The sequence below is a fragment of the Dermacentor silvarum genome, chromosome 3 (assembly GCF_013339745.2).
Source record: "Dermacentor silvarum isolate Dsil-2018 chromosome 3, BIME_Dsil_1.4, whole genome shotgun sequence".
NCBI classification, from domain to species: Eukaryota; Metazoa; Arthropoda; class Arachnida; order Ixodida; family Ixodidae; genus Dermacentor; species Dermacentor silvarum.
In genome coordinates, this window is record NC_051156.1 from 4,854,503 (window position 1) to 4,879,155 (window position 24,653).

Sequence of the window (24,653 nt, forward strand, 5' to 3'; positions counted from 1 at the left end):
TTCTAGAAGAAATAATTTAATAATTAGAGGCATGCCAGAAGGCACGCAGGGAACGATGCAGCACTGATGAAGAAAGTCACTGAAGAATAGACATCCTGAAAGTGCAAGTAAGCTCCAATAAAAGAATTCACAGGCTCGGAAAGAAAACACCTGGTAGAAATCGCCCGATTATTTTTAGGCTAGCGGACTTCAGGGAGAAAGTAAAGATTTTGAGCAATTTTACCAAGCTTAAAGATACCAAGATAAGCATTAGTGAAGATTACTCCAGACGTGTAGCGGAAATTAGGAAGAGACTGTGGGACTAGTGCGCCGAGGAAAGAAAAGAAGGTCGTAGAGCGAAACTTGTCTTTGATAAACTGAAAATGAATAATGTATTGTATGGATGGGATGAGGATAAAAAGGTGAGGTACCAAACTTCGAGGGTAATTGAAACTGGCAACTGATGCCAACAAGGTAAACAGGATGGCTTTAAGACTATAAACATAAATGCGCGAAGCATAATAAACAAAACCGATGCATTGGAAGTTGTGGTCTTGGAGCATGAACCTGACGTTATTGTCATAACGGAGACATGGTTACATAGCAGTATCAGAGACGCCGAAGTTGTGCCAATTGGTTACAAAGCATTTAGAAGGGACCGAGGAGGAAGAGGTGGAGGAGTAGTCATATTTGTTAAACAAAGCATATTGTGTACTACCCTCCAACAATCGGATACTATCGAAGCTGTATGGATTAAGACTAAGCTTGCTGATCGCACAGTTTACATTGGAGGTATATATAGGGACCCAAATACTTCACCTGATGTAATGACTAGCCTTCGGGAATTTATGGAAAGAAATTTTCGAGAAGGAGACAATATCATTCTCCTGGGCGACTTTAACTTACCGGGAATTAATTGGAGCTCATACTCACCAGGGGAGGTAGATGTGGCTAGTTGCGAACAGCTTTTGGACTTGGCGTTCTCTTATGATTTAGAACAAATTGTAGAAGAACACACTAGACTATGTGATACAACTTCATCTCTTTTAGACCTTATTTTAGTGTCGCATGCGTTGGTAGGGCTTTTGACGGATTGCCATGTAGAGGACGGTATATCAGACGATAAGATGCCAATAGCTACTTTCAGTATGTCTCCACCCCCCTCACTGGGTAACCCAAAGAAAAGTGGAATTTTCAATCCGCAGATGATGTCAGCATATTAGACTATCTCGAAAGCTCCTTTGATGAATTTATATACTTGTATCAATCGGACGTGAGCACTGATGATTTATGGACTTTCTTTTACAAGGCAGTAACTCATTGCTTGGATAAATTTGTCCCCAAGAAGAATAAAAAATGTGGAAAGACAAATCCGTGGACGAACCGAAAAATCATTCAGGAAAAACGAAAAATCAAAGGAAAACGGAAAGCATGTTCTCAATATAAGAATACAGATAACAAAACTTCAATTCGAAACATGAGGCAAGAATTGAAGAGGCTAATTAAGGAGGCGAAAGACCAATTTTACAATGTACCATTGACGAAGTTCCTCTCAGAAGCACCGGCTAAGTTTTGGCGTTATGTAAATCCACCGAATAAGCAGTGCTGTTCTATTCCTGAAATTAATGATGCTGAAAGGGCTCATCAATTTAATACTTTCTTTTCATCGGTTTATACAAAGGATGATGGTGCGGTGCCTAGCGTATGCGAATTCTCTGCTCGCCCTCCCATTTCACATATTGAAATAACCGAGGAAGGTGTTCTAAACCTTTTGCACAATATAAACACTAAAAAGAGCCCTGGACCAGACGATATTCCTAATGAATTTTTAGTGAGGTATGCTGAATGGGTGTCTAAGTTCCTTACAAAAATATTTAATTCGTCAGTAATGAATGCTTCTTTCCCTACGGCATGGAAACTAGCGAGAATAGTACCAGTTCATAAAACCGGGAACACTTCAGACATTAGCAATTACCGACCAATTTCCCTCACAAGTACATGCTCTAACCTTCTGGAACAAATAATATCTAAACACTTGTCACAATATCTTGAAGTGTATAACTTGTTATCCCCTGTGCAGCATGGTTTCCGTAAGGGACTATCTACGATCACTCAATTAGTTGAACTGGTTCATGACACTTCCCAAACGATAAATTCCCGTGGACAAATGGACCTCATTTATTTAGATTTTGCCAAAGCGTTCGATAAAGTTTCCCACTACAAACTTTTGTTCAAAATTAATAGAGTGTTTAAGGATCCTAACCTCACAAAGTGGTTTACCTCGTACTTGCAGTGCCGTCAGCAGTACGTTCAAATAAGCGATCATAGATCCAGTCTACAACCGGTGTTATCTGGAGTACCACAGGGAGGTCTCCTAGGATCTCTTTTATTTCTTATTTTCAATAATGACCTGCCACACAACATTTCTGTTCCAATAAGACTATTCGCTGACGACTGTGTGGTTTATAATACTATAGAATCTCCCAGTAACCAAATTAAATTACAAAGCAGCCTTGAAAACATTATGAAATGGTGTTCTGACTGGCAAATGTTTATAAACCCTAATAAATCAGTAAGCATCTCTATTACAAGAAAAAATGAAATCCTGCAATTTCCTTATAGTATACATGGCAAGAAGCTTAAAAAAGTGGAGGAGCACAAATATTTGGGTTTATTATTTAGAAGTGACTTAAGCTGGAATAGACATGTATAGAGGAAGTAAGTAAGAAGGCGAATAATGCGCTTTGGAGCCTAAGGCGAAATTTACAAAGAGCAACCACTGAAGTTAAAAACTTGGCCTATAGAACACTGGTCAGACCAATCATTGAGTACGCGAAAATTGTCTGGGACCCTTACACAGAGAAAAACCGTAAAACCTGGAAAGGATTCAGAGGTTAGCTTCCTAATTCATTTTCAACAAATATGCGTTGTAGTGCACGTTAAAGAAGCCCAGGTGGTCAAAATTAATCGGAGCCCTCCACTACGGTGTGCCTCATAATCAGAACTGGTTTTGGCACGTAAAACCCCAGAAAGAAGAACAAATATGGTCGACATCACTCCCCTTCAAAACTATGCCAGCTTGCAAATATTCCCAATTTAGAATTAAGGACTAAGTATGATAGGATTAAGTTCCTGTTCCTTATTATCCATAATGAAATAAAGATTAATAAGACAAACTATTTTGAAATTTCTATAATGAATCTTCTAGACATCGCCACAGCATGTATATTCCCCATCCAGTAACCCGTAATGACACATTTAAATATAGCTTCTTTCCCAGAACGATAAAAGAGTGGAACATGCTTCCCGATTTTGTAGTTCAGTCTGCTTCTTATAATAATTTTTTGAGTAATTTGCATGCCGTTATTTATTCCGAGAGCGTGGTGCGTTAATCATCTGACTTTGTGAATCATCTGATTTTATGATTTTGTTATTATCTGTGTATGTTGTTCTTATTTTTACATCCCTCAAGGAATATTGATTGGTTTTTTCTGCTTTATTTATTACAATGTATATGAACTGCAATTTATTCTTTGTACCTTGTATTCAGATGTATTGTACGCCCTGCCTAAATCAGATGTGTTGACTTTGCTTGTTTTCTTTATTTTTTCTCCACTCCTGTAATGGCCCTAAAAAGGGCTGACAGTATCAATAAAGAAGAAAAAAGATGATGATGATGATAAGTGGTTCTTGAGGGAAAGGGAAAGGTTGGCGCTATCTTCTGCAGCCCTTGAGGGAGCACGGCTCAGCGCCAGAGAAGTAAATAGGAGCAATATTGCGCGCGCACACGCACACACACACACGCACACACACACACACACACACACACACACACACACACACACACACACACACACACACACACACACACACACACACACCACACACACACACACACACACACACACACACACACACACACACACACACACACCACACACACACACACACACACACACACACACCACACACACACACACCACACACACACACACACACACACACACACACACACACACACACACACCACACACACACACACACACACACACACACCACACACACACACACACACACACACACACACACACACACACACACACACACACACACACACACACACACACACACACACACACACACACACACACACACACACACACACACACACACACACACACACACACACACACACACACACACACACACACACACACACACACACACACACACACACACACACACACACACACACACACACACACACACACACACACACACACACACACACACACACACACACACACACACACACAACACACACACACACACACACACACACACACACACACACACACACACACACACACACACACACACACACACACAGCGCTCACTGCCAACTGTTTATTCAGCGAATGGAACCCATATTTATACAGGGACGCGCATGCGCAGTTCTCAACATTAAAACCAGACATATAAAAACAAGCAATTAACGCACTTGAGAGCCTTGCATTAAGACAGGAAAATTCCGTCGGAAACAAAGATAGGGATGATTCGGAGCACGCGCTAACCCCTTTCCCTCCCCGCGACACACCAAGCGACCCTGACTGGCCGCGCGCGTCCCGTGATCCGGCGCCGGCGCAGCTGGAACAGCTACTCTACTCTGGGAGCAGGCGTTTTTTTTTTTTTTGCGTGACGATAACGGCACGGAAACTTGTGAGCCAATACAAGCTTCGCTTGTATTGGCTCACGTGATCTAATGGTATTGGACCGCATGCCCTTGTGTCTGATAAAGGTCCTTGGTCCTTGACCAACAGATACATTGCCATGACGAGTGCTAGAGGGGATCTCCAGAGATTTCTGAATGGGAGCAATGCTGTAAATAATTGATTACAGTTTGTATCATCCGATGTCAGCTCGTTGTGTTTAATTTAACCTCGTTTTGACCTTTCGTGTTGCTTCTGTTGCAGAATGTTTGTGCTTTTCTGTGACCTGATGCTGTCTTTTCTGGCTTGGCCGAATTTCGGGCGTGAACTGACTTTACATTCCAGTGTGTCTAATGTAGCCTCTGTTATAAGTGTACTTATGTCACCTGACTTCATGCATGACTTTTGCATTCTTGTGAACTTTCTTTTGTTGGGTACCGGTTCGTTTTTTTAATGTTTAGCATGCACCTATTTTATGTGAAAGGAGTAGCCGACACCGAATAAAGGTGCCAACATTTTAAACATTATGTATTTAAAGATAATGCAATTACTTAAATGAAGGTTAAAGATGGCGGAAATATATATATGTGGTGCGTAAGTGGGTATTCGTTTCGAATAAAACGAATAGCTTTTTTTTTTCTCCAGCGGCGTAAACACCCTTCTTAACATTTACGTGAGGAGGGCTTCTTCTTCTTTCTGGGGTTTTACGTGCAAAAACCAGATCTGATTATGAGGCACGTCGTAGTGGAGAGCTCCGCATTAATTTTGACCACCTGGGGTTCTTTCACGTGCACTACAACGCAAGCACACGGGCGTTTTTGCATTTCGCCTCAATCGAAATACGGCCGCCGCGGCCGGGATTCGATCCCGCGACATCGTCATCAGCAGCGAAATGCCTTTGCTGACTGAGCCACCACGGCGGGTACGTGAGGAGGGCTTTGTTTTACAGTGCTGTCGTACGTGGTCTGGTGCACAGAATAGTTGAAGTAAAAATTAAAATTACGATTTTTAGGCGCATATTGTGGTTTTCACTGCTGAATATGATTGTGACATTGGCGGGAAAACATTTGGCTTTATTCGACAGATTTTTTAATTTCCTTTTGCACACTAATGAATGATGAAGGAAAGTTGGGAAATGCAGCGGCTAATGGTACATGCAGCGAGGACCATGCGGTTTTTCACGAAAAATGGTGACAACGTCTTGCTGCCGAAGTGGGCTCTTGAAAACGTGGCCATGGATGAAGTCTTAGCTGTCTGCGCGCCAGCTTACATTTTTTCTGCTGCTGTTCGCTGTAATTGGAACGTGCGGAGCAATGCCAACACCCGATCTCTTTGGTCATGGCCTCACAAAAGTGGCGCAGATTCCAGAAAAGCTTGCGAGATTTTTTATTTCGTTTCGTGCCTTGGTAAAATTGGTTTTCTTTCGTTTTGTGCCCTGCCTTCGGGTAAATGCTACAGGGAAAATAAAGACTGAATTAAAAACCATGTTCAACTTACCTGGATGATTTCCACTCTAGGGGACAATCTTCGACATGCAAAGCAGCTCTGACGTCTTCCCTATTAAGGTAAGTAGCAAGGGCCTTACTATCGATGCAGTTGGACGATTTCTTCAAAAAAAAAAATAAAAAGAAATTGGTTTATGTTATAACACTGCCTAACGACTATTAGCTCATACATGGTAGTTATTTCCAAATCAGCATTTCTTTTGTTTATATAGAGGGAGAGGAAGGGTGAGATAAAATAAAATCAATGTCCCACAGTTTCTCAGCGCATCACACACGGAGAATAAAAACTGGCCAGTGACAGCGCTGAAAGTGGCGAGCATTCATTCACCTTCACTTTAAAAGAAACATCCGAACTGTGATAAAATGAACCGGCGTCTTCATGACTACTGCCGGTAATTATGAACAGTTGTCGAACAAGGGAAGCCTCTCACCAGAGCCAATGCTTCGATAAGGGAAGTTGTCTATGCATTCGCCTCGGTTGTTGCCGGACGATGCAAAATGCGCTCCTTCAAACGTTAGCCCCAGCGACGCTCGTGGAAGCAAGGTGTGGTATGCCGCGAGGGCGAGAACTTTTCTAGACCAGAACGGGATTACTGCTTCCGGTAGCCGGAGAGCGGAGTTTGTGGTTCACCACAAACCCGACTGTCACGTTTCATTCCGCGAGCACGATACGTGGTCTAGTGAGGAACCCTGTAGTACTTGTGAATGTAAGGCAGCGGTCAATTCTGTATTGTACGACGCATAATAGTTATCAACACGCGGAAAAACATATGGCAGCATGACAATAAGTGTAAAACTGTTTAAGCTGGCTGCTGTAGTGAAGTATACTACAGACTTGAAACATGCTGATGCTTAATATGGCAACGATTCATATTAGCATTAGTTGGATCTCCTAAGTTGCGTCCAATGGGGCTTCGAAGTCTTCTAATGTGATTAGCATTCTTAGGCTGTTCGCGCAGTTTTCGCTCGGCGCCCATGTGGACATCTAACCGTTTTACCCAACCTCATCATTAAAAAAGAAAACCTTTAAAATTCTATCCTTCACTCTTTTCACTTCACGTGCAATATGTTCCCATGATGCTTTAGTTCTGGCACCTATGCGCAAATTCTCTGGTTGACCGTGCGGTAACAGTATGATAGCTATATTAGTACTAATTCTCATACCTTATGTTGTTTTTTTGTTAGTGCTGTATGCAGTTTATACAACTGTGCTAGCAATACGTTTTTTCCTCCCTGATGAATCTATGGTATGGAAGTTTGGAGCATTAGTGAAGTTTCCTTGGGCAACTTTTTTCCGCTGCAATCTTGTACAAACTTGCTTGTGAAAATAAACTATTCTTCTTATTATTAGTAGCAGTAGCGGCAGCAGTTGTAGTAGGAGTAGTGGTAGTATTATAAAGATCAGCGGAGGACTGGCGGACCGCTATCAGATGAGTGCTGTTGAATGTGGTCAGTTGCATAGTTTAAAATAACATTGAATTCTAAAAATGCAATATGACGCTAGCGTTAGACACATATGTTTGAAAAGCATCGAGAAGCGTTTTTTTAGATTTCTTACCTCATCTGAATGTGTACTTCCCCTAAAGGTGACCTGAAGGTGCTTGTGGTAAGGAGACAGCCGGCCCATAGTCCCAGCTGAACCTGCCAGTAGATGGGAGTTGCCGTAGCACTCGTCGTAAATATTGTACGGGTTCAGAGGCAGAGAGGCTATCTTGCGGCTAACATCAGCGACCTAGCGATAGACAAGAAACAAAAGTATATTCCACCTCAAGCTTACGCAATCACTCACTCACTCACTCACTCACTCACTCACTCACTCACTCACTCACTCACTCACTCACTCACTCACTCACTCACTCACTCACTCACTCACTCACTCACTCACTCACTCACTCACTCACTCACTCACTCACTCACTCACTCACTCACTCACTCACTCACTCACTCACTCAATCAATCAATCAATCAATCAATCAATAAATAGTGCCCAGGAACAACCATGAGGTCTGAGTGCTGGCGCACGCATACATTAAAGAAAACGGCAGGGGAATAGCACTAAAACAACACAATGAATAAATGTAACAATCTTGAAGAGAGTGTACATACAACAAGGCACAAAATGAATACATAAGAGAAAAGAGGAGAAGGGCGGTTGAACAATATGCGAAACTATGAAATTATGGCAGAACAACGCAAAGCTCGGAAAAGAACAAAGACAGATAGTTGTGAAAAATATCAATGTCATGAAAGTGGGCGTTATAACGACTCTATATTCTGTGGACGGTTGGGTGTTAGTGATGACAGGCAGGAACATGGAAAGGTGTCTATTCTCTGGTGGTCATGCGCGGAATACGAAAAATTATTCAACTGAGGAGTTTGAAAAGAAACAGAAGGTCAGCGCGATTATGTAGGCAGCGAAGTAAGGACAATGACAATAATCAAACAGTGCTAGAGCAACGCCGAGCATCCGTAGTAGTAAAGCGAATATGATACGTATATGCTTAGAAACTTTTTCTGGACCCGATCTATAATGTCACTGTTGGATCTAGAACTGTCGTTCCAGACAACCCCAGGTGGTCCAAATTTCCGGAGTCCCCCACTACGGCGTGCCTCATAATCAGAACTGGTTTTGGCACGTAAAACCCCATAATTCAATTTTTAATTTTTAATCCAGACGACCGACGCGCATTCGAGTTGAGGAATAATAATAATAATAATAATAATAATAATAATAATAATAATAATAATAATAATAATAATAATAATAATAATAATAATAATAACTTCTAACGGGTGTGTCAGCGAACGCTTTCAGAAATTGTTAATTGCCTGTGGCAGATAGCACAATTCTAGTCCATGAGCTCAAAGACGTGGGCATTACTTGTACAAGAAATTGAAACGGATAATCAACCATTTGACAAAAATCCACGAAAGTTTTTAGCTAATTACCTTATGGCACATATTGCAATGTACAAATTGTAGCCGGGCGGTTCGCAAGGAGGATCGACTTGAAACGACTTCTCAAGATGACACTAACTTGGAGATAATAATTCCAAAATTCCAGCACCGGGGCTCGCGTTTGAGCCCCGGTGCTGCGTTGGAAGCCGCGGTGCCGGGCGCCGACGCGAAGCGGCGGTCGTTGGGGTGTTGCGGAGCGCAGCGTATCAACACCCCAAATAAAAAAATTACTCCATCTCCCGCTAAAGGGAACCATGTGTGGATGCGAAGCAGCGGGGAGATGGTTAGCTTGAGCGGGAGATGGTTTCGCGGCAGCGGCCCGAGCGCTCATCGCGGCGCTGCACAGGAGAGAGAATGAGGCGCACGCACTCCGCCATTTTCATACCGCGGAACTACCGTGGCGCCACTAGCGGAGTATGCAGCTGTCGCACCACCTCTCGTGCACGCCGCTCCGGATTCCTAGAGGAGAGAAAGGGGGGGAGCGTAGGAGAGGAGAGGGAGGGGGAGGGGACGCGCATGCGCTGTGGGGGTGTGGGACGCCGCGGGAGGGACGAACAAAGCCCCCGCCATAAGCTGATTCGCATCTAAAAGATACTGCTCCAGTCAGGTAGACTGCTCCCTCCCTGATAGTGAGATTATATTTGGAATACCATCGTTTCTCTCTCGCAGGCGCGAGCACCCGCTTGTCCTTGCGCCTGTGAGAGAGAAAAGATGGTATTCTTGAATAAACGCATCTACCTGACTGGAGCAGTATTTTTTTATTTGCGGTGTTGCTACGCTGCGCTCCACAACACCCCAACGACCGCCGCTTCCCGTCGGCGCCCGGCACTGCGGCTGGCGCCGCAGCACCGGGGTTCAAACACGAGCAGTATCTGCTCGTTTACACCACCACAGTTCACCGAGATCAAAAGCCGTCATGCCAGACCCCCACTACTGCAAGGATTTCCGCCACTAGAACAAACGCTACAATAATAAAGCGCGGCCGGCGTGGGCCAGACACCGCGAGACATTCAACGCGCCCTAAACGATTCGCTCCCTACGCACGTTGGCTCGTCCGCCAGAGGCGCCGGCTGCAGTCACGGACACCACGCACGTTCGGCGCGAACGCGGGGAAACGCGGACGGCGTCGGCAGCAGCTCTGCGCGTTGGCTCGTTGGTGCTGCTACAATTTCTTTCCCTCACTCTCATTTTCTCTTTCTCTCTCCCAAGCATAGCGCACGCCGCGCGCATGCCCTCCTTCCCTCTCCTTAACGTCCCATGTCAAGGCAACATGTGCACGGAACGGAGAGGAGACACGCCGCTCCGCGAGGTGGTTGCTAGGCAACGCGCGGTGACGTCATCGCCAGGCGCAGTTTTTTGTTCGCACTACACGGTCTAACCGAGAGCTTAAATAGCTCCGCTGTTAATAACAATAATATGGAATTGGCCCACGAAAGAGGCTAACAATAGACGTTAGAAACAGATATACCCGCATCAGAAAAGTGGTAACTCGCCAAGGAAGACGTTGTATTTAAAAACAATGTTTACCGGTGTCAGTCACAGAGCGTTGCTCCATGTGAGGTTGAACTACAAGCCTAAACTGCAATTATACAATGTATCAGCTGAGATTCTACATTGTTGGCACTGACACTGTTTCCGTATCGTAACACAGTAAATTACTTGATTTGATTTGATACCGGATATGCTTTTAGCGAGTGTAAAGGTGCGGACAAATGATAGTGACAGAATACCTCGGCTTTGCAAAGAGCTGCGGTCTTCGTACGAGGATCAACAAAGTTGCATCCTTCAGGACTGGCGCTTCCGTTGCAGCAATAACATATAAGTCTTGTCCATGCGCTGCAAAGACAGATGAAAAAGTATGATTATTTTGACACTCAACGCTTATCGGCCCAGCATTTACCAGGCAGTTCGTACGCTTCATCGTCACCGTCAGCATATTTGATGTCCATTGCGGAACGATGACACCTCCTAGCGGTCTTTGATTACCACAGTCCTGCGTCAACGTTCGTAAGCGGGAGATAATTTTAAGAATACGGTGCCGGTCAATGGTGAAGGCGGAAAGGCCATTTTGGTGTCAGCCATACGGTAATACAATTGTATGACTTGTACCTGTTCCGCTTTTCCTTGTGGAAAGATTTACCGCACGGCCATGGAGTCACGGTATATTGTTAGCGTAATATGGCATAAAACAGTCTAATGACAAACAGTTATGAACGAAGAGCTTTGGGAATTCGGGACCTGCACTGAATTCACTAGACAGCGTCACCTTAACACATGGGCAGTGCGCATTACCAGGGCTAAGAAGTCAGTACGTGTTTCTGGTCACACTCATTCGTACATACACGATGCAGAATTTGCATATTTCTTCGCAAATATGACTTGGTGCTGCACACAGCACAGCGTTAATTGAATAATGGGGTCCCAAAGTAGCTCTGTGGCTATGAGAGAGCGTCGTGGAGGGCTGTGGAATAATTTTGACCAGCTGTGGTTTCCCTCCCTCCCATATAAAGTGCACCTAAATCTAAACAAACATTGTTTTTGAATTTCGCCTCCATCGAAACGCGGCTGCTGCGCCGTCTGGAGTCGAATCTGAAACCTCGAGCACAGCAGGAGAGCGCCATAGCCATTGAACTTTTGGCTGGGCAAGTTTATGCGGTTTGCTGTACATTCTGTTCAACGGCTTGGAGAGCAGACACCACACACACAAGCGCCTTCTTGTGCGCTTGTTTCAGAGGCCGCTGCACCTTAAATATTAATAATTATACCACGACACATGCTAAAAGTAGTACTGCCGGGTGGATGACAGCTTTTTATCTTTCATGAAGCACCTTGCAGATCTACGGAGAACTGATTTGCCAAGCACTGTACCAAATAAAAAAATAAACTAGATGTTTTGGAATTTCTTTGCACAGATGCTAATTACACCTGCGTAAATACCGCAATATTTTCGGTATCACGCGGTGATTCAAGCTACATAGCTGTGTTTTTTTTTTATTAACAAGTCACGCTCGTCCACCAACCAAAGGTTCCGCTCCAAAAGCGTATCCTACAAGGTCAGAATCGTTTATGAATGCCCTATGCCGTTTGAGCATGCCGTATGCGCTGCACTCACTCAAGGTCAAAGAAACCGTGGTGGTAGGCGAAAAATATGACTGAGTTGCCAAGAGCTTCTTCATCCAGGGCCCCGTTTCCGATGGCCAACCCCTAAAAGGGAAAGAAAGCGCATGTGAATTCACTTCTAATTACCACGCTTTCTGAAACTTCACAGCTTCGTCTCGAAGAGAAAGGAAAGCTGCAGGCACAGGTTCATGATTAAAGCGGTTGTTTTGTGCCACCCGCCTTCGTCCTCGTTCTCGCCGCAACGTTAGTTTCGACCGTGAGCGCTTGTCCCGTTTTTCTCTCCCGTTAAGCATTATTTCTAGTAGAAAAACGTCTGTTTTCTGTCTTAATGTTGGCTTCCCTAACCAATCTTGTGTTATGTCTCTCGCCTTCGTCCTCAATTTCGCTGCGCTGTTATAGTTACCCCGGAGCGGAATATACTGTGTGTACCATCTAACGTTAGCCAAGCTGTTCAACGGAGGAAAAAAAAAACTTGAAAAAAGAAAGGACGGTGCAAGATTCAGTTATATAACCTGCGGTGTTCAGTTGTCTGATGTATGACGACCGAACGGCGTAATTCTTGAAATCGCATCTTGCACCATGTTTGTTTAAATCTTTTTTTCCCCTTCAACAGCTTCGCAAAGGTTAGCCGGGACACCATAATAGAGTGCATGCTTACAAACACCGCACGGTGACAGCTTGGTGCAGCGAAGTATTATTAAGGGTTATATTTGCTTTTTTTGCGAGGAATGCTTGGGAATTATGCGATAAAATTAAGGAGAAAGCTTCTGTATTATTATTTAGCGCCCTTTCAACAGCGCTAATACGTCATTATGCTGTCACAAATTTAGCTGGACATTGGTATCGCTGAGCCAATAATGAACAGCAGGAGTGCTCAAAATTTTATAAACTAATCCCTTAGTAACTTTAGAATGCATTGTATTACTTGCTTATTGATGAAGTATGGACTTTTCGATCACACGCTTTTCAACTCTCCGGTCATCACAAGAAGCTAGCGCGCGAACTTTAACTCCGTCTCTCGTTTTAGACTTTTTTGAATTTCCCAAACAGCCATAAGATTGCGATAAAATATCACCCGTTCATTTGAATACTGCATAGATGTTTAATAATAACACATGCGCTCTGTAGGTTCAATCGCAAGTATACAAGGGCGTTTTCTATTCGCGTCAATAAAATCAGTAGGCATACTGCGTTTACACAGTTTCTAAGTGTCTTCTCTTGTCGTGTTTCTTTGCATTCGCGCAACGATCCCGTACAGTAGCGACGAGCCAATTACCCTCAACATGTCCACTAGCAGAGTGCACCTACTATATCACTGTATTGTTATATCCACTGTATTATTATATCCAGTCACTCGGGCAGCTCTTGAAGACACACAGGAAGAGGCCATACCACTTTCACGGTCCGACGCAGCAAGCAGACTTCGAGTGCTTGCACAGGAGATCACGCTTTCTTTATGGTGCACACCAAGCAGCCAGAACAACCAAAGCAATCATCAATTCCACCCGCCCTCTTTGATGCTTCTCTGTATGCCAACTGGACTCCGCCGAAGAGAGGCCACTCTGCTTTATCGCTTATGGCTAGGGGTGGCATTCACGAAATCTTATTTATTTCTCATTGGAATGGTCGACAACGCACTTTGAATGTCGCCTGTCTTTGCGAGGAGACGCTAGAGCACATTTTATGCGACTGTCCTGAATATAATGCTCAGAGACAGTCCCTGGCGTCCGTTTTAGCGCACCTTGACAATTACCAATGTCAGTTGAAACGATTTTCACGTGTCGACAGAAGACATCGCAGCTGAAGGCGACGAAAGGACTGCTTAGATTTTTTTAAGAAACTGCCTTGGACAAGCGGCTGTGACAGCGATGTCACGTACCACGAAAGCATGACGAACTGTATAACTGACGATGTGTGTGCTGTGCTATGTGCTCTCTCCCTCTCTCCTCCCCATCTTTCATTCTCCCCCATCCCGCTCCCAAGTGTAGGGTAGCAAACCGGTTGTGCTAAACTGGTTAACTTCCCTGTCTTTTCTTCTCTACTCGTTCTTTCCTTCCTTATCCACCGTCAAGGCCGCGAGGTGTGCCGCTGGCTAACACTCCCAGGTTTAGTTCTAGTAGACAAACATTAGTACCTCAGAACGTGGATGAGAAAACGGCGCTGCGGTAGCATCGCACGCGTAATGCGAAGACGTGGATTCGTGCCCAACCTGCGGCCAGTTGTTTTCTATTCACTTTCATTTACATCAATTATCATTTCTTTAATTCAAATATTAGTACAAGTACTTTCCCGTATAGTGTCCTTGGTGTCCTTGTTTGTTGGCTGCTTATGGTACGACTAATAAAGCTCGGGCACTCGGTTTTCTTTATTGACGTTTAGTAATAAAGAACTGATATATATATATATATATATATATATATATATATATATATATAGTACTGGAGAAGAACGAGGCGCCTCTCTACAATATATATATATATATATATATATATATATATATATATATATATATATATATCGATAGGACGCGTTCAAGGTTAGAAGATGCGCTTGGCGTTTTTATGAATGCCAGAAACAGGCAACGGCCAAGCGGAGCGAGTTCGAGCACCAAGAACAACATGCGCCTTCTTCTTCGTCTTCTGCTGGCGCCCGTATTTGTCACTACAATCATTCCCCGGCGAAAAAGGAGCCATACTGGCGACCTATGGAACAGGCAGCACTGGTGGGCCGTAGTGCGGCTTCAGTCGGTCGACATGAACAGTTTCGCGTCCGCGACGCCGTTGGTCCGTAGATGGCTGAACGGGCTCATTGACGTAGTTGACCGGGGACGTCTGTCGTAGAACCCGGTAAGGGCCGTCATTCTTTGAGCTGAACTTTGTGGAAAGGCCGGGAGTAGACGAGGGAACGCGGAGCCATACCAGCGTTCCAGGTGAATATGATGGGAAAGTCAAGCCTGCGTCTCGACTATGTTTCTGGCTGGCCTGGTTTTGCGCGATAAGAGAGCGTGCGATCTGACGACATTCTTCGGCATAGGTGGCAGCTTCGGATAGAGTCGTAGATTCTGAAGCGTCGGGGCGATACAAAAGAATCATATCCATAAACGAGGAAGGTTCGCGTCCATAAAGAAGAAAGAAAGGAGAGAATCCCGTGGTCGACTGAGTGGTGCTATTGTAGGCATACGTAACAAAGGGAAGGATGCGGTCCCAGTTAGTGTGGTCAGCGGAAACGTACAAAGCGAGCATGTCGCCGAGAGTGCGATTGAAGCGTTCAGTCATACCATTGGTTTGCGGATGATAGGCGCAGTTCTATGGACAACGTTGCATCCGCGGAGCAGGGCTTCTACAGCCTCGGAAAGGAATGAACGACCACGGTCACTCAGTAGCTCGCGAGGCGCACCATGTCGAAGAACAAGGTTGTGAAGGATGAACGAGCCGACTTCACGTTGTTATGATCGGCAAGGAATTCGACAGGTCAATGGGGGAAACGAAATCCGCGCACCTTCCCGTGTCGGGGCAATTATCTACATCCCCAAGAGGCGGTTGTGATCTTCCTGGAAACTGTACCTCTCAAATGTGGGAAACCAAACCGGCGCACGCTCCTGTGTCGGGGCAATTATCTACATCCCCAAGAGGTGGTTGTGATCTTCCTGGAAACTACCTCTCAAATGTGGGAAACAAGCCCGAGCGCCTTTTCCGTGACGAGATAATCCCCTTCATCCTCGTGAAAGCGTCACACCTCTACGACCTGCGCAGACGAAAAAGGCGAGCTACCAAGAAAGAGGACCCGAGGGAGAGGAGGTCGTCAACTTGACCACCCAACAGAGGACTGACACGTCCACAAGTTCCCCGAAGGAGGCCTCGGCTACCGCAAGACCACGAGGGGTTATTTAAGGCCGTCCTGGCCCCGTGTTAATCAGAACCGCTCGAGACTCGGATAGAGTCAAAACCATGTATACCAATGAAGTGAATACAATCTTTTCTATTTTTCATCATCACGATGCCCACCTTCATCGCCGTCTCCTGATTCCTGCGGTGACGACCCGCCTCACCCGGTCGAGATTATATCAGCTGGTTGGCAGCAATGGGATATTCCACCCTTCATCCTGGCTTCAGCAGAATTGTGAGCGCTTGACTTTCTTTGAAAATTTGCCAGGTTTTAGCTTGCGTGTTTTCGAAAACGGCGAACTAGTTTCTGTACGTGCAGGCTCCTGTTGAAAGCTTCCTCACGTCACAGCAGAGTAAGAAAGTCCTCGTTCGGGATTGACCATGGATTTAGGCAAACGGAGAAAACCAGAGTTGTTATTACTTTGTGAAGAGCTGGGAATTGAGGTCGGGAAAAGTCAGAGAAAGCCACAGCTTATTGAGGCGATTGAGAAGTGCGGGGCTCTTGAGGACGAAATTTCAGAAGCATGGGAAGAGATAGAGAAACGAGCTGAGAAAGCTGAGCAAAACGCTGCAGAAGAGAGGGCTTTCTGCAGATGCTTACGGCCTGACCGGTAGACAACACGGATGTCATAGTCCTGTAGACGAAGCGCCAAACGAGCTAGGCGACTAGATGTGTCTTTTAATGACGGCAGCCAGCACAGGGCGTGGTGATCAGTCATGACATAAAATGGACGGCCATATACGTAACGTCGAAATTTGGTGATTGCCCAAACGATAGCAAGACATTCTTTTTCCGTGACCGAATAGTTCATTTACGCATTGGTGAGAGTGCGGCTGGCGTAAGAGACGACGTACTCTTCGAAGCCAGACTTACACTGGGCTAGAATAGCGCCGAGGCCGACTCAACTAGCGTCCGTGTGGATTTCTGTTGGAGCGTCTGGGTCAAAGTGGCGTAGAATAGATGGGGATATCAAAAGATGGCGTAAGGTGGCAAACGCGTCTTCGCAAGCTGTAGACCATGCCGAGATGCCTTGGCTGTTGGCAAGCAGCTGCGTTAAGGGGGCGATTAGGGACGCAAAATTACGCACGAATCGGCGAAAATACGAACACAGGCCTATAAAGCTGCGGAGATCCTTTAGCGCAGACGGCCTGGGGAACTCGGCGACGGCGAGCAGCTTTGCATGGTCGGGAAGGACACCGTCCTTGCTGACAACATGGCCTAAGATGGTAAGCCGGCGGGCGGCAAAGTCGCACTTCTTCAGGTTAAGCTGCAGTCCAGCGTCTGAAAGGCAAGTCAGGACGCTTGCGAGACGGTTCAGATGGGAGTAAAAATCATTCGAAAAGACTACAACGTCGTCCAGGTAGTACAGACACGTGTGCCATTTGAGGCCTCTAAGAATATTATCCATGAGGCGTTCGAAGGTGGCAGGCGCGTTAAAATGGCCGATTGGCATCACGTTAAACTCATATAACTCGTCTGGGGTTACAAACACAGTCTTCGGACGGTCAGTGTCATTCATAGGGAACTGCCAATACCCAGATCAAAGGTACAAAGAGGAAAAGAACTCTGCTTCTTGCAAGCAGTCGAGAGCGTCGTCGATTCGCGGCAGCGGATAAACATCGTTTCGTGTGATCTTGTTAAGGCGCCTATAATCAATGCAAAATCGAATGCTACCGTCCTTTTTCTTCACCAGCACAACTGGGGAGGACAAAGGGCTGTGCGTGGGTTGTATTACGCCACGATGACGCATGTCGTTGACCTGTTCATCAATGACACGGCGTTCAGCGTGAGAAACTCGGTATGGACCCTGGCGTAGGGGTGCATGGGTGCCGGTGTCAATGTGGTGAACGATGGAGGATGTGCGGCACAAAGAAAATGGCTTATGATCGAACGAGAGCCGAAAGCGGTCGAGCAGTTCCAAGAGTTGGGTACGCTGGGCAAGTGGGAGTTCGGAATCAATTGACGGGAGGAAGGCTTCTAAGGAGGACGAATCGGTGGTGGTAACAGGAGTAATGCTGTCAACGAGAAGACTTATCGTGTCGTCAGGCAGTTGAGTAGAGTAGGCGGAATCAACATCGTCAAGCCGACCTATAGATTCACCACGGAATAAGGTGGCTGGGGAAGAGGACCGATTCGTGACATAAATGGCGCTGCAAGAGTTTTCGACTGTGAGAACTGCAAAAGGGAGGAGGAAGTCTTTGCGAGAGTTGAAGGCTTCGGAGGGCGCAAACAGGGCGGTGGAAGAGGGACCATAGTCGCAAGAAAGTCGCACAAGAACACAAGACAAACGAGGTATGTCAGTGTCCGCGGCGACGATCACTCGAGAAGGCGGCTTGTAAGATGCGGCGTCACACGTCGGCGACAACTCAAGTTCGGCACGCGCACAGTCAACAACGGCATGGTTAGTAGCAAGAAAGTCCCAACCCAAAATAACGTCTTGTGAACACGGTGAAAAAACGACAAATTCGACTACATACAAAACGTCCTGAATGACAAGGCGAGCTGTGCATGCCACTGAAGGTTGAATGTGGTGCACGGTTGCGGTACGCAGGGAGACGTCGGAAAGCGGAATCGTATTTTTTTGAGCTTGCGGCACAGTTCTCCACTAAGAATAGACGCAGCGGCTCCACTATTGACAAGTGCTTGCACAGAAACACCTTCGATTTTCACGGTTATTTCATTCGCAGGTAGAAATAGACGCATTAAAGTTGTCGACACGAGCGCAGTTCTTGCCTCCGGAACTGCGAGGGCTAGTTTTCCGCTTTGACTGGTGGGTGGCGACGAACCATTGGGGAAAGTGAACGGCGACGTGGTGAGGGCGACTGACGTGGGGCGTAGTCACGTTGATTCTGTGAGCAGCTGTTCATCGTTGAGTGGGAGGAGATCGGGTGTGGTGGCTCAGAAGGAAAGTAGCCTTGACTTACTTCACCCGCACTAGTACAGATGTCACGACGACGACAGAAACGTGCGACATAGCCAGGTACACAACAGAAGTACCAAATAGGTCTGTTGTCCTGGGTGCGCCAAGAATTAGTGGACGGCGGTGCGGGACGGCGAAAAGTAGGCGGGTTCGGATGGACAGGCGCACGCGCAGCGTAGAAGGTATTTGCTGGTCGAACAGGATCCGTGTTGAGTGGCATTGCTGGTGACTGGCGTCGTGCGACCTCAGCATAGGTCAGAGGAGCGGAAACAGGCGGATGCTGGAAGGTGGTTGGTATATAGAGCCTCAGAAATTTGCTCCTCTATGGCCTGTCGTAGCGTGGGAGCAAGCGCCTGGACGGAGTCCGGGACGCAGGAAACAAGGGACAATTGTCGCGCCACTTCTTTTCGGACAAACTGCTGTATCTGCCGCATGAGCATTATGGTGTCAGTAGAAATGGAGCCTATAGTTAACACTGACATGTTGGCTGTGTCAGTGTTCGGGAGGCGTGTAGAAATGCGTTGTTTCCGCAACTATTCGTAGCTCTGACAGTCCTGGACCACGTCCGTGACAGTTTGGGGATTTTTGGCAATGAGCATGTGGAAGGCGTCGTCCTCGATACCCTTCATGATGTGTCGAATTTTATCGGCTTCGGACATAACAGGGTTGATGCGACTGGAGAGGTCCACAATATCCTCGATGTAGGACGTGAAGTACTCGCCGGATTGCTGGGCGCGACCACGTAAGCTCTGTTCTGCGCGGAGCTTGCGAACAGCGGGTCGGCCGAAGACTTTCGCGAAGCTCGTTTTAAAGGAGGACCAGTGGGTAATATCAGCTTCGTGGTTGTGGAACCACATCTGTGCTACGCCCGCCAGGTAGAAGTTGACGTTGCTGAGCTTGTCGCCGTCATCCCATTTATTCTGGGCGCTTACCCGCTCATACGAAGTGAGCCAGTCCTCGATGTCGTGCTCGTCGGTGCAGTTGAAAATGACATGGTCTCGCTGTCGTGGTACGCCGGAGCAGGCGACCACCGGTGGTGCGGGAGCACCCTGCTGTGGCGCTTCGTCAGGCTTTGCCGAGTCGGGGGGTAGAGTGCGGGTACGGAGTTCTAGGATCAAAAGGGAACCAGCACGCTCCACCAATTGATAGGACGCGTTCAAGGTTAGATGCGCTTGGCGTTTTTATGAATGCCAGAAACAGGCAACGGCCAAGCGGAGCGAGTGCGAGCACCAACAAGAAGCGTCTTCTTCTTCGTCTTCTGCTGGCGCCCGTATTTGTCACTACAATATATATATATATATATATATATATATATATATATATATATACATATTTCGGTGTCGCTGATGTGAATCCTTGGGTCGCCGCACGACCACTGTTGCCAGAGGCTTCGGACAGGAAGTCCCAGCCTAATATCACCTGATGAGCGCACGTCGAAAGCTCCGCAAGTTGTACATGATGACGAATACCGTCTATCAGAACGCGAGCTACGCACTGTCCGGTAGGATAAATGGGAACGTCATTGGCACCACGTAGAACCAGACCAACACACGGCGTTTGCACTTTGCGCAGACGGAAGGACAGTTCACGATGGATACCAGAAATAGCGGCTCCAGTACCTACAAGGGCGTTGACAGAAACACCTTCCAGACAAACCGAGAGTTAATTGGCGGGGTGAGCAGGAGGAATTGGGAAAGTCCGATACGATGCAGTTTCTCCTCCAACAACTGCAACCTCGAGTTTGCCGATGAGGAGAGCAACGACGTGGCGAGCGGGCAGCGCGAGCCATGTCCAGGGAAGGCGAGAGAGGGCGACCAGAAGAGGTTGTGCACGGTCCGGGAACATAGGAATTTAACCCAGGTGCCCTGTCTCGCACAAAGGTAGCGTGGCCCCGCTTTTCATCTTGCTGACGCCGACGGCAGGAGCGAGAAATGTGGCCGCGAATACAAACAGGGCACGACGACCTACACGGAGAGTAGTACTGTTGTGTAGGAGGATTGGATGCCAGCGAAGCTAGGTGGTCGCGGTAAGCTTCTGCAGGTGGAGACTGAGTGGTCGAGGTAGGCTCGGAGGCAATTTCGGCGTAACTTGGCGGACGAAATGGTCGAGTAGACTTGTCGATTTCGGCGTTTGTCATCGACGCCAGTTCGTCTTTGATGATGTCAAGCAGTCCAGAAGGAGCGGGGCGAATGGTTGCAAGCGTCGGAGGTCCAGAAAGATGTCCTTTAAGTTCCTCCCTGATGATAGTACGTATCAGCGCTCGCAACTCACAATCACCGTTGAGACGAGTGTCGTAAGTTTTTATTTAGGACGACAGTCTCTTTGAAGACGATAGTCTTTCTTGGGCTACCTAATTGCGAAAAACGTGTCAGTCGATGCAACCACCCGGCCAAAACGAAGCATGAGGCGAGGAGGTGAGAGAGAAAATGAGAGAGAGACAGGCAGAGAGCGACTATCGACTATCGACTAGCGACTACGAGTATCAGGGGCGGCAGAAGACTATCGTCTTTCGACGTCATATGCAGCAAAGCAAGCAGATATGCGGCCAATTTTTTAATTAGGCGGTCAGATGTGTGTGAAGACCACCTCTACAGTACGGTTGCGGCCAGGGGGACACAACGTGAGATGATAATTGTCGTTGCTAGCCGTACAATTAACAAAAATTGAATAACTTTTGACTGGCTGCAGTAAGCAGGCGTGTTTGTACTGAAAAGTTAGAGGCAGTCGTGTTTCTACAGAGTTCCACTTGGCAGAATTCTTCAAGCGTGCTTTGAGATATCGAACTACGAAGTTTAATTTTAATTGCCGTTCGCATGATTACGCATGCAAGACAGTGACAACCGGCGCAAAGCTCCTCCCTTGTCTCGGTATAACAGAAGCTGCCATCGTTACAGGCTGCGCGGTTGTGTGTTTTTATAGCTGTTCCGACTTGTGCGCTTTGCCATTACGCCAGCTGAGAGTGAAAGGGGGCAGTTAACACTTTTGCCTATGCCCCCTACCCATTTGTCAGACTAAACGCCGTACGCAAAAGGCGCGTCACACAGGGGCGCGAATAGGCGCGAAGTATACCTATTTCATCGTTCCAAGACGAACTCTGATGCGGCGATCAGTGAGAAACGTATGTGTGAAGTGCAAGAGATGGCCTGTGACGCCTATGACTTGTAACTGGCTGATGATGGCTGTTTGATACATGTAGTCGTAAGACTTAGAAACATAAAAAAACAGCAAGTGTCGACAGGCCATCCGCACTGTAATGTCCTATGTGGCTTAATTAGCAGGTCGAGCACATTGTCTTCAGCACTTAGACGCTGCCGAAACCCAGTAATGCACGTCGGTAGTATTCAGCCCTGCTCAACGTACCAGGCGAGTCTTGTGCACGCCACCTTGTCCATTAGCTTCGCTGCACAGGAGGTGAGCGATACCGGTCTGTATGAGTCCAGAGCTGCAGGATTATTTCCAGGCTTCAGAACCCGTACCAACCATGCTACCTTCCATAAATGTGGGATATCCCCTCTGGCCCACACTTGGTTCAAAAAATTCCAGCAAATCACGTCGTCTCTCAAGCGGTAGATTAGTCCACATCTGGTTACTAAGGTCAGGTTCCACCGCACAGCAACGTCGGAGGCTGCTCGTAGCTAGTTCCAACTCTCTCAGTGTGAAAGGACCATTCATCAGAGATGACGATAGTGGCGGAGGCGGGTTGGTTGTGCCGGCTGACCTGCCGGGAGAGTATACTTGAGCAAAGAAATTCGCAAGACAAGCGAGCGTTTTGCCTAACTTCAATGCTAGGGCTTCAAATTGCTTGCTTGGTCGAACGTTTCCAGCAAGGATTTTAACGACTCACCATATCCTTGGAACTGGCGTGAAGACCGATTGGCTTGCACAAAATTCTGGCCATTCATCTCTTCTTAGTTTCCTTGTGTAAAAGCGAATCACAGCGTTAATTCTGTTATATATAGTTTTCATTGGTGGGTCGCCCTTCGTCCTCATCAGCCTCCGTTCCGCTCTTATACAGGCAGCGCATAGATTTTTGAGCGTTAGGTCCGGAGCGGTGAAGTGGTCGGGCAGCTTAAGCTCAGCGGCAGCCAATTTCTTGCTACGTAGCCAATCCGCGAACAGGTCTCCAGGTGATCCGTTTATATTATGTCAGTATACGCGCGGGATTCTGGCTCATAACAGATGTGCCACACCCGTGTCGATCAACGCCGCGACTTCGTGGTCATCTATGGTAACTGGTACGTCGCAAGATGCTGACACCGAACTGCACTGATTTCTCTGCGTCTCAATTGCGTCATCTCGCGGTCGTCGTAGGGGAGGATCTTCAGCGTTCGCAACGTCAGCGACCTCACCTCCGCAGGTCGCTAGACTCAGTTTTCCCAGGAAGCAGGGCTGGGTGAGCGACGCCTTGTTGCGCTCGGCGTGAAGAGGGGGCTGGAAGACCTGTGTCGGGCGGGTGACGGTGACCGGGTGTCACGGAATCGTGGGGCAAACGAGGTCCTGGCGTCCGCGAGGTAGGCTTCAATCTCCAGGGGGCGTTCGCCATTGCGCGGGCACAGCGCATTCAGTGAAAATCCACGGAGCCCACCTCGGCGGTAAGGACACGCCCTGTAGAGGTAATCGGCTTCACCGCAATGAAAACACAAGGGCCTCCGGTCTGCAGTGCGCCATACGTCGCTCCTGCGGGGTGGTCGTGCTTCAACCATGAATGGCGTGCGGCGAGGCCTGAAGTTGCCAGTTGCCTGTCCCACGGCGCGCACACCATGAAAGTCCGGGACGTTGCTCATACCGTGAAGAGTCGGGGACAACGAACTTCGCGCTACTTCTGCATACGACATGCGAGGCTGTGGCTGCCGTGTCTCGGGCTGTGCTGTCTCGCTTCGCTCTGGGACTTTGCCTGTCTGATTTCCTCCCGGACGACCTCAGCCAGAGCGAGTCGCGGTACCGATGCCGGAGCCACCCGAAGCTTTTGGAGCTCTTCTCGAACAACAAGCCTAATGAGCTCCCACAAGGCGTCGGTATTGTCAAAAGGTAGAGCGAGAGGGTCACGCGATAGAGTCGACAAGTCGCGGTTGTACAGCCTTGTTCGCTGCTGCGGTGCCTTTTCCATTGATATGGCTTCCGCGAGAAACTCTGTGTTACATCGTAAGGTCCCACCCAGCGCGCGCTCCGATCCCGAATGAGACGAGTCCCGTGCAAGCATAAGAAGCGTTTATTGATCGTAGAATCGGGCTTTTATAGCCAGGAGGGGAGAGGGGGAAGTGAGCACTGCTTGTGCCCACGTGTGACTAGCTTTGTCGTGATAAGCAGCGATGGCAGCCAGATAGGTTCCGTTGCTACACTCTGCAATGGTCTTTGGTGGGTTGCGTATTAGGCCACCGAATAACTCTGGCTTGACACCACGCATCAAGTGCCTGAGCTTCTTTTCTTCCGGCATGGACGGATTCGCGCGTCGGGAAAGTCGGCACATACCTTCGACAAACATTGCGACGCTTTCGTTCGGCCGCTGTACTCTCGCCTGAATTGCCGATTCATCTCGCTCCTTGCGATCGGGGCTGGTGTATGTGCTGATTAGCTGCC

The 24,653-nt window shown here is 47.3% G+C and overlaps 1 protein-coding gene across 1 annotated transcript in view; it reads right to left on the minus strand.

Annotated features, from left to right (window-relative positions):
• Nucleotides 1-24,653, minus strand: part of LOC119445287 (lysosomal protective protein-like) — a 72,655-nt gene that overhangs the window by 10,950 nt on the left and 37,052 nt on the right. Inside the window, exons 5-8 of the mRNA XM_037709601.2 lie at nucleotides 12,264-12,355; nucleotides 10,882-10,987; nucleotides 7,752-7,925; nucleotides 6,186-6,295 (exon numbers count right to left, since the gene is read on the minus strand). Of these exons, the coding sequence (XP_037565529.1) occupies nucleotides 6,186-6,295; nucleotides 7,752-7,925; nucleotides 10,882-10,987; nucleotides 12,264-12,355 (482 nt within the window). The remainder of the gene's footprint in view (nucleotides 1-6,185; nucleotides 6,296-7,751; nucleotides 7,926-10,881; nucleotides 10,988-12,263; nucleotides 12,356-24,653) is intronic.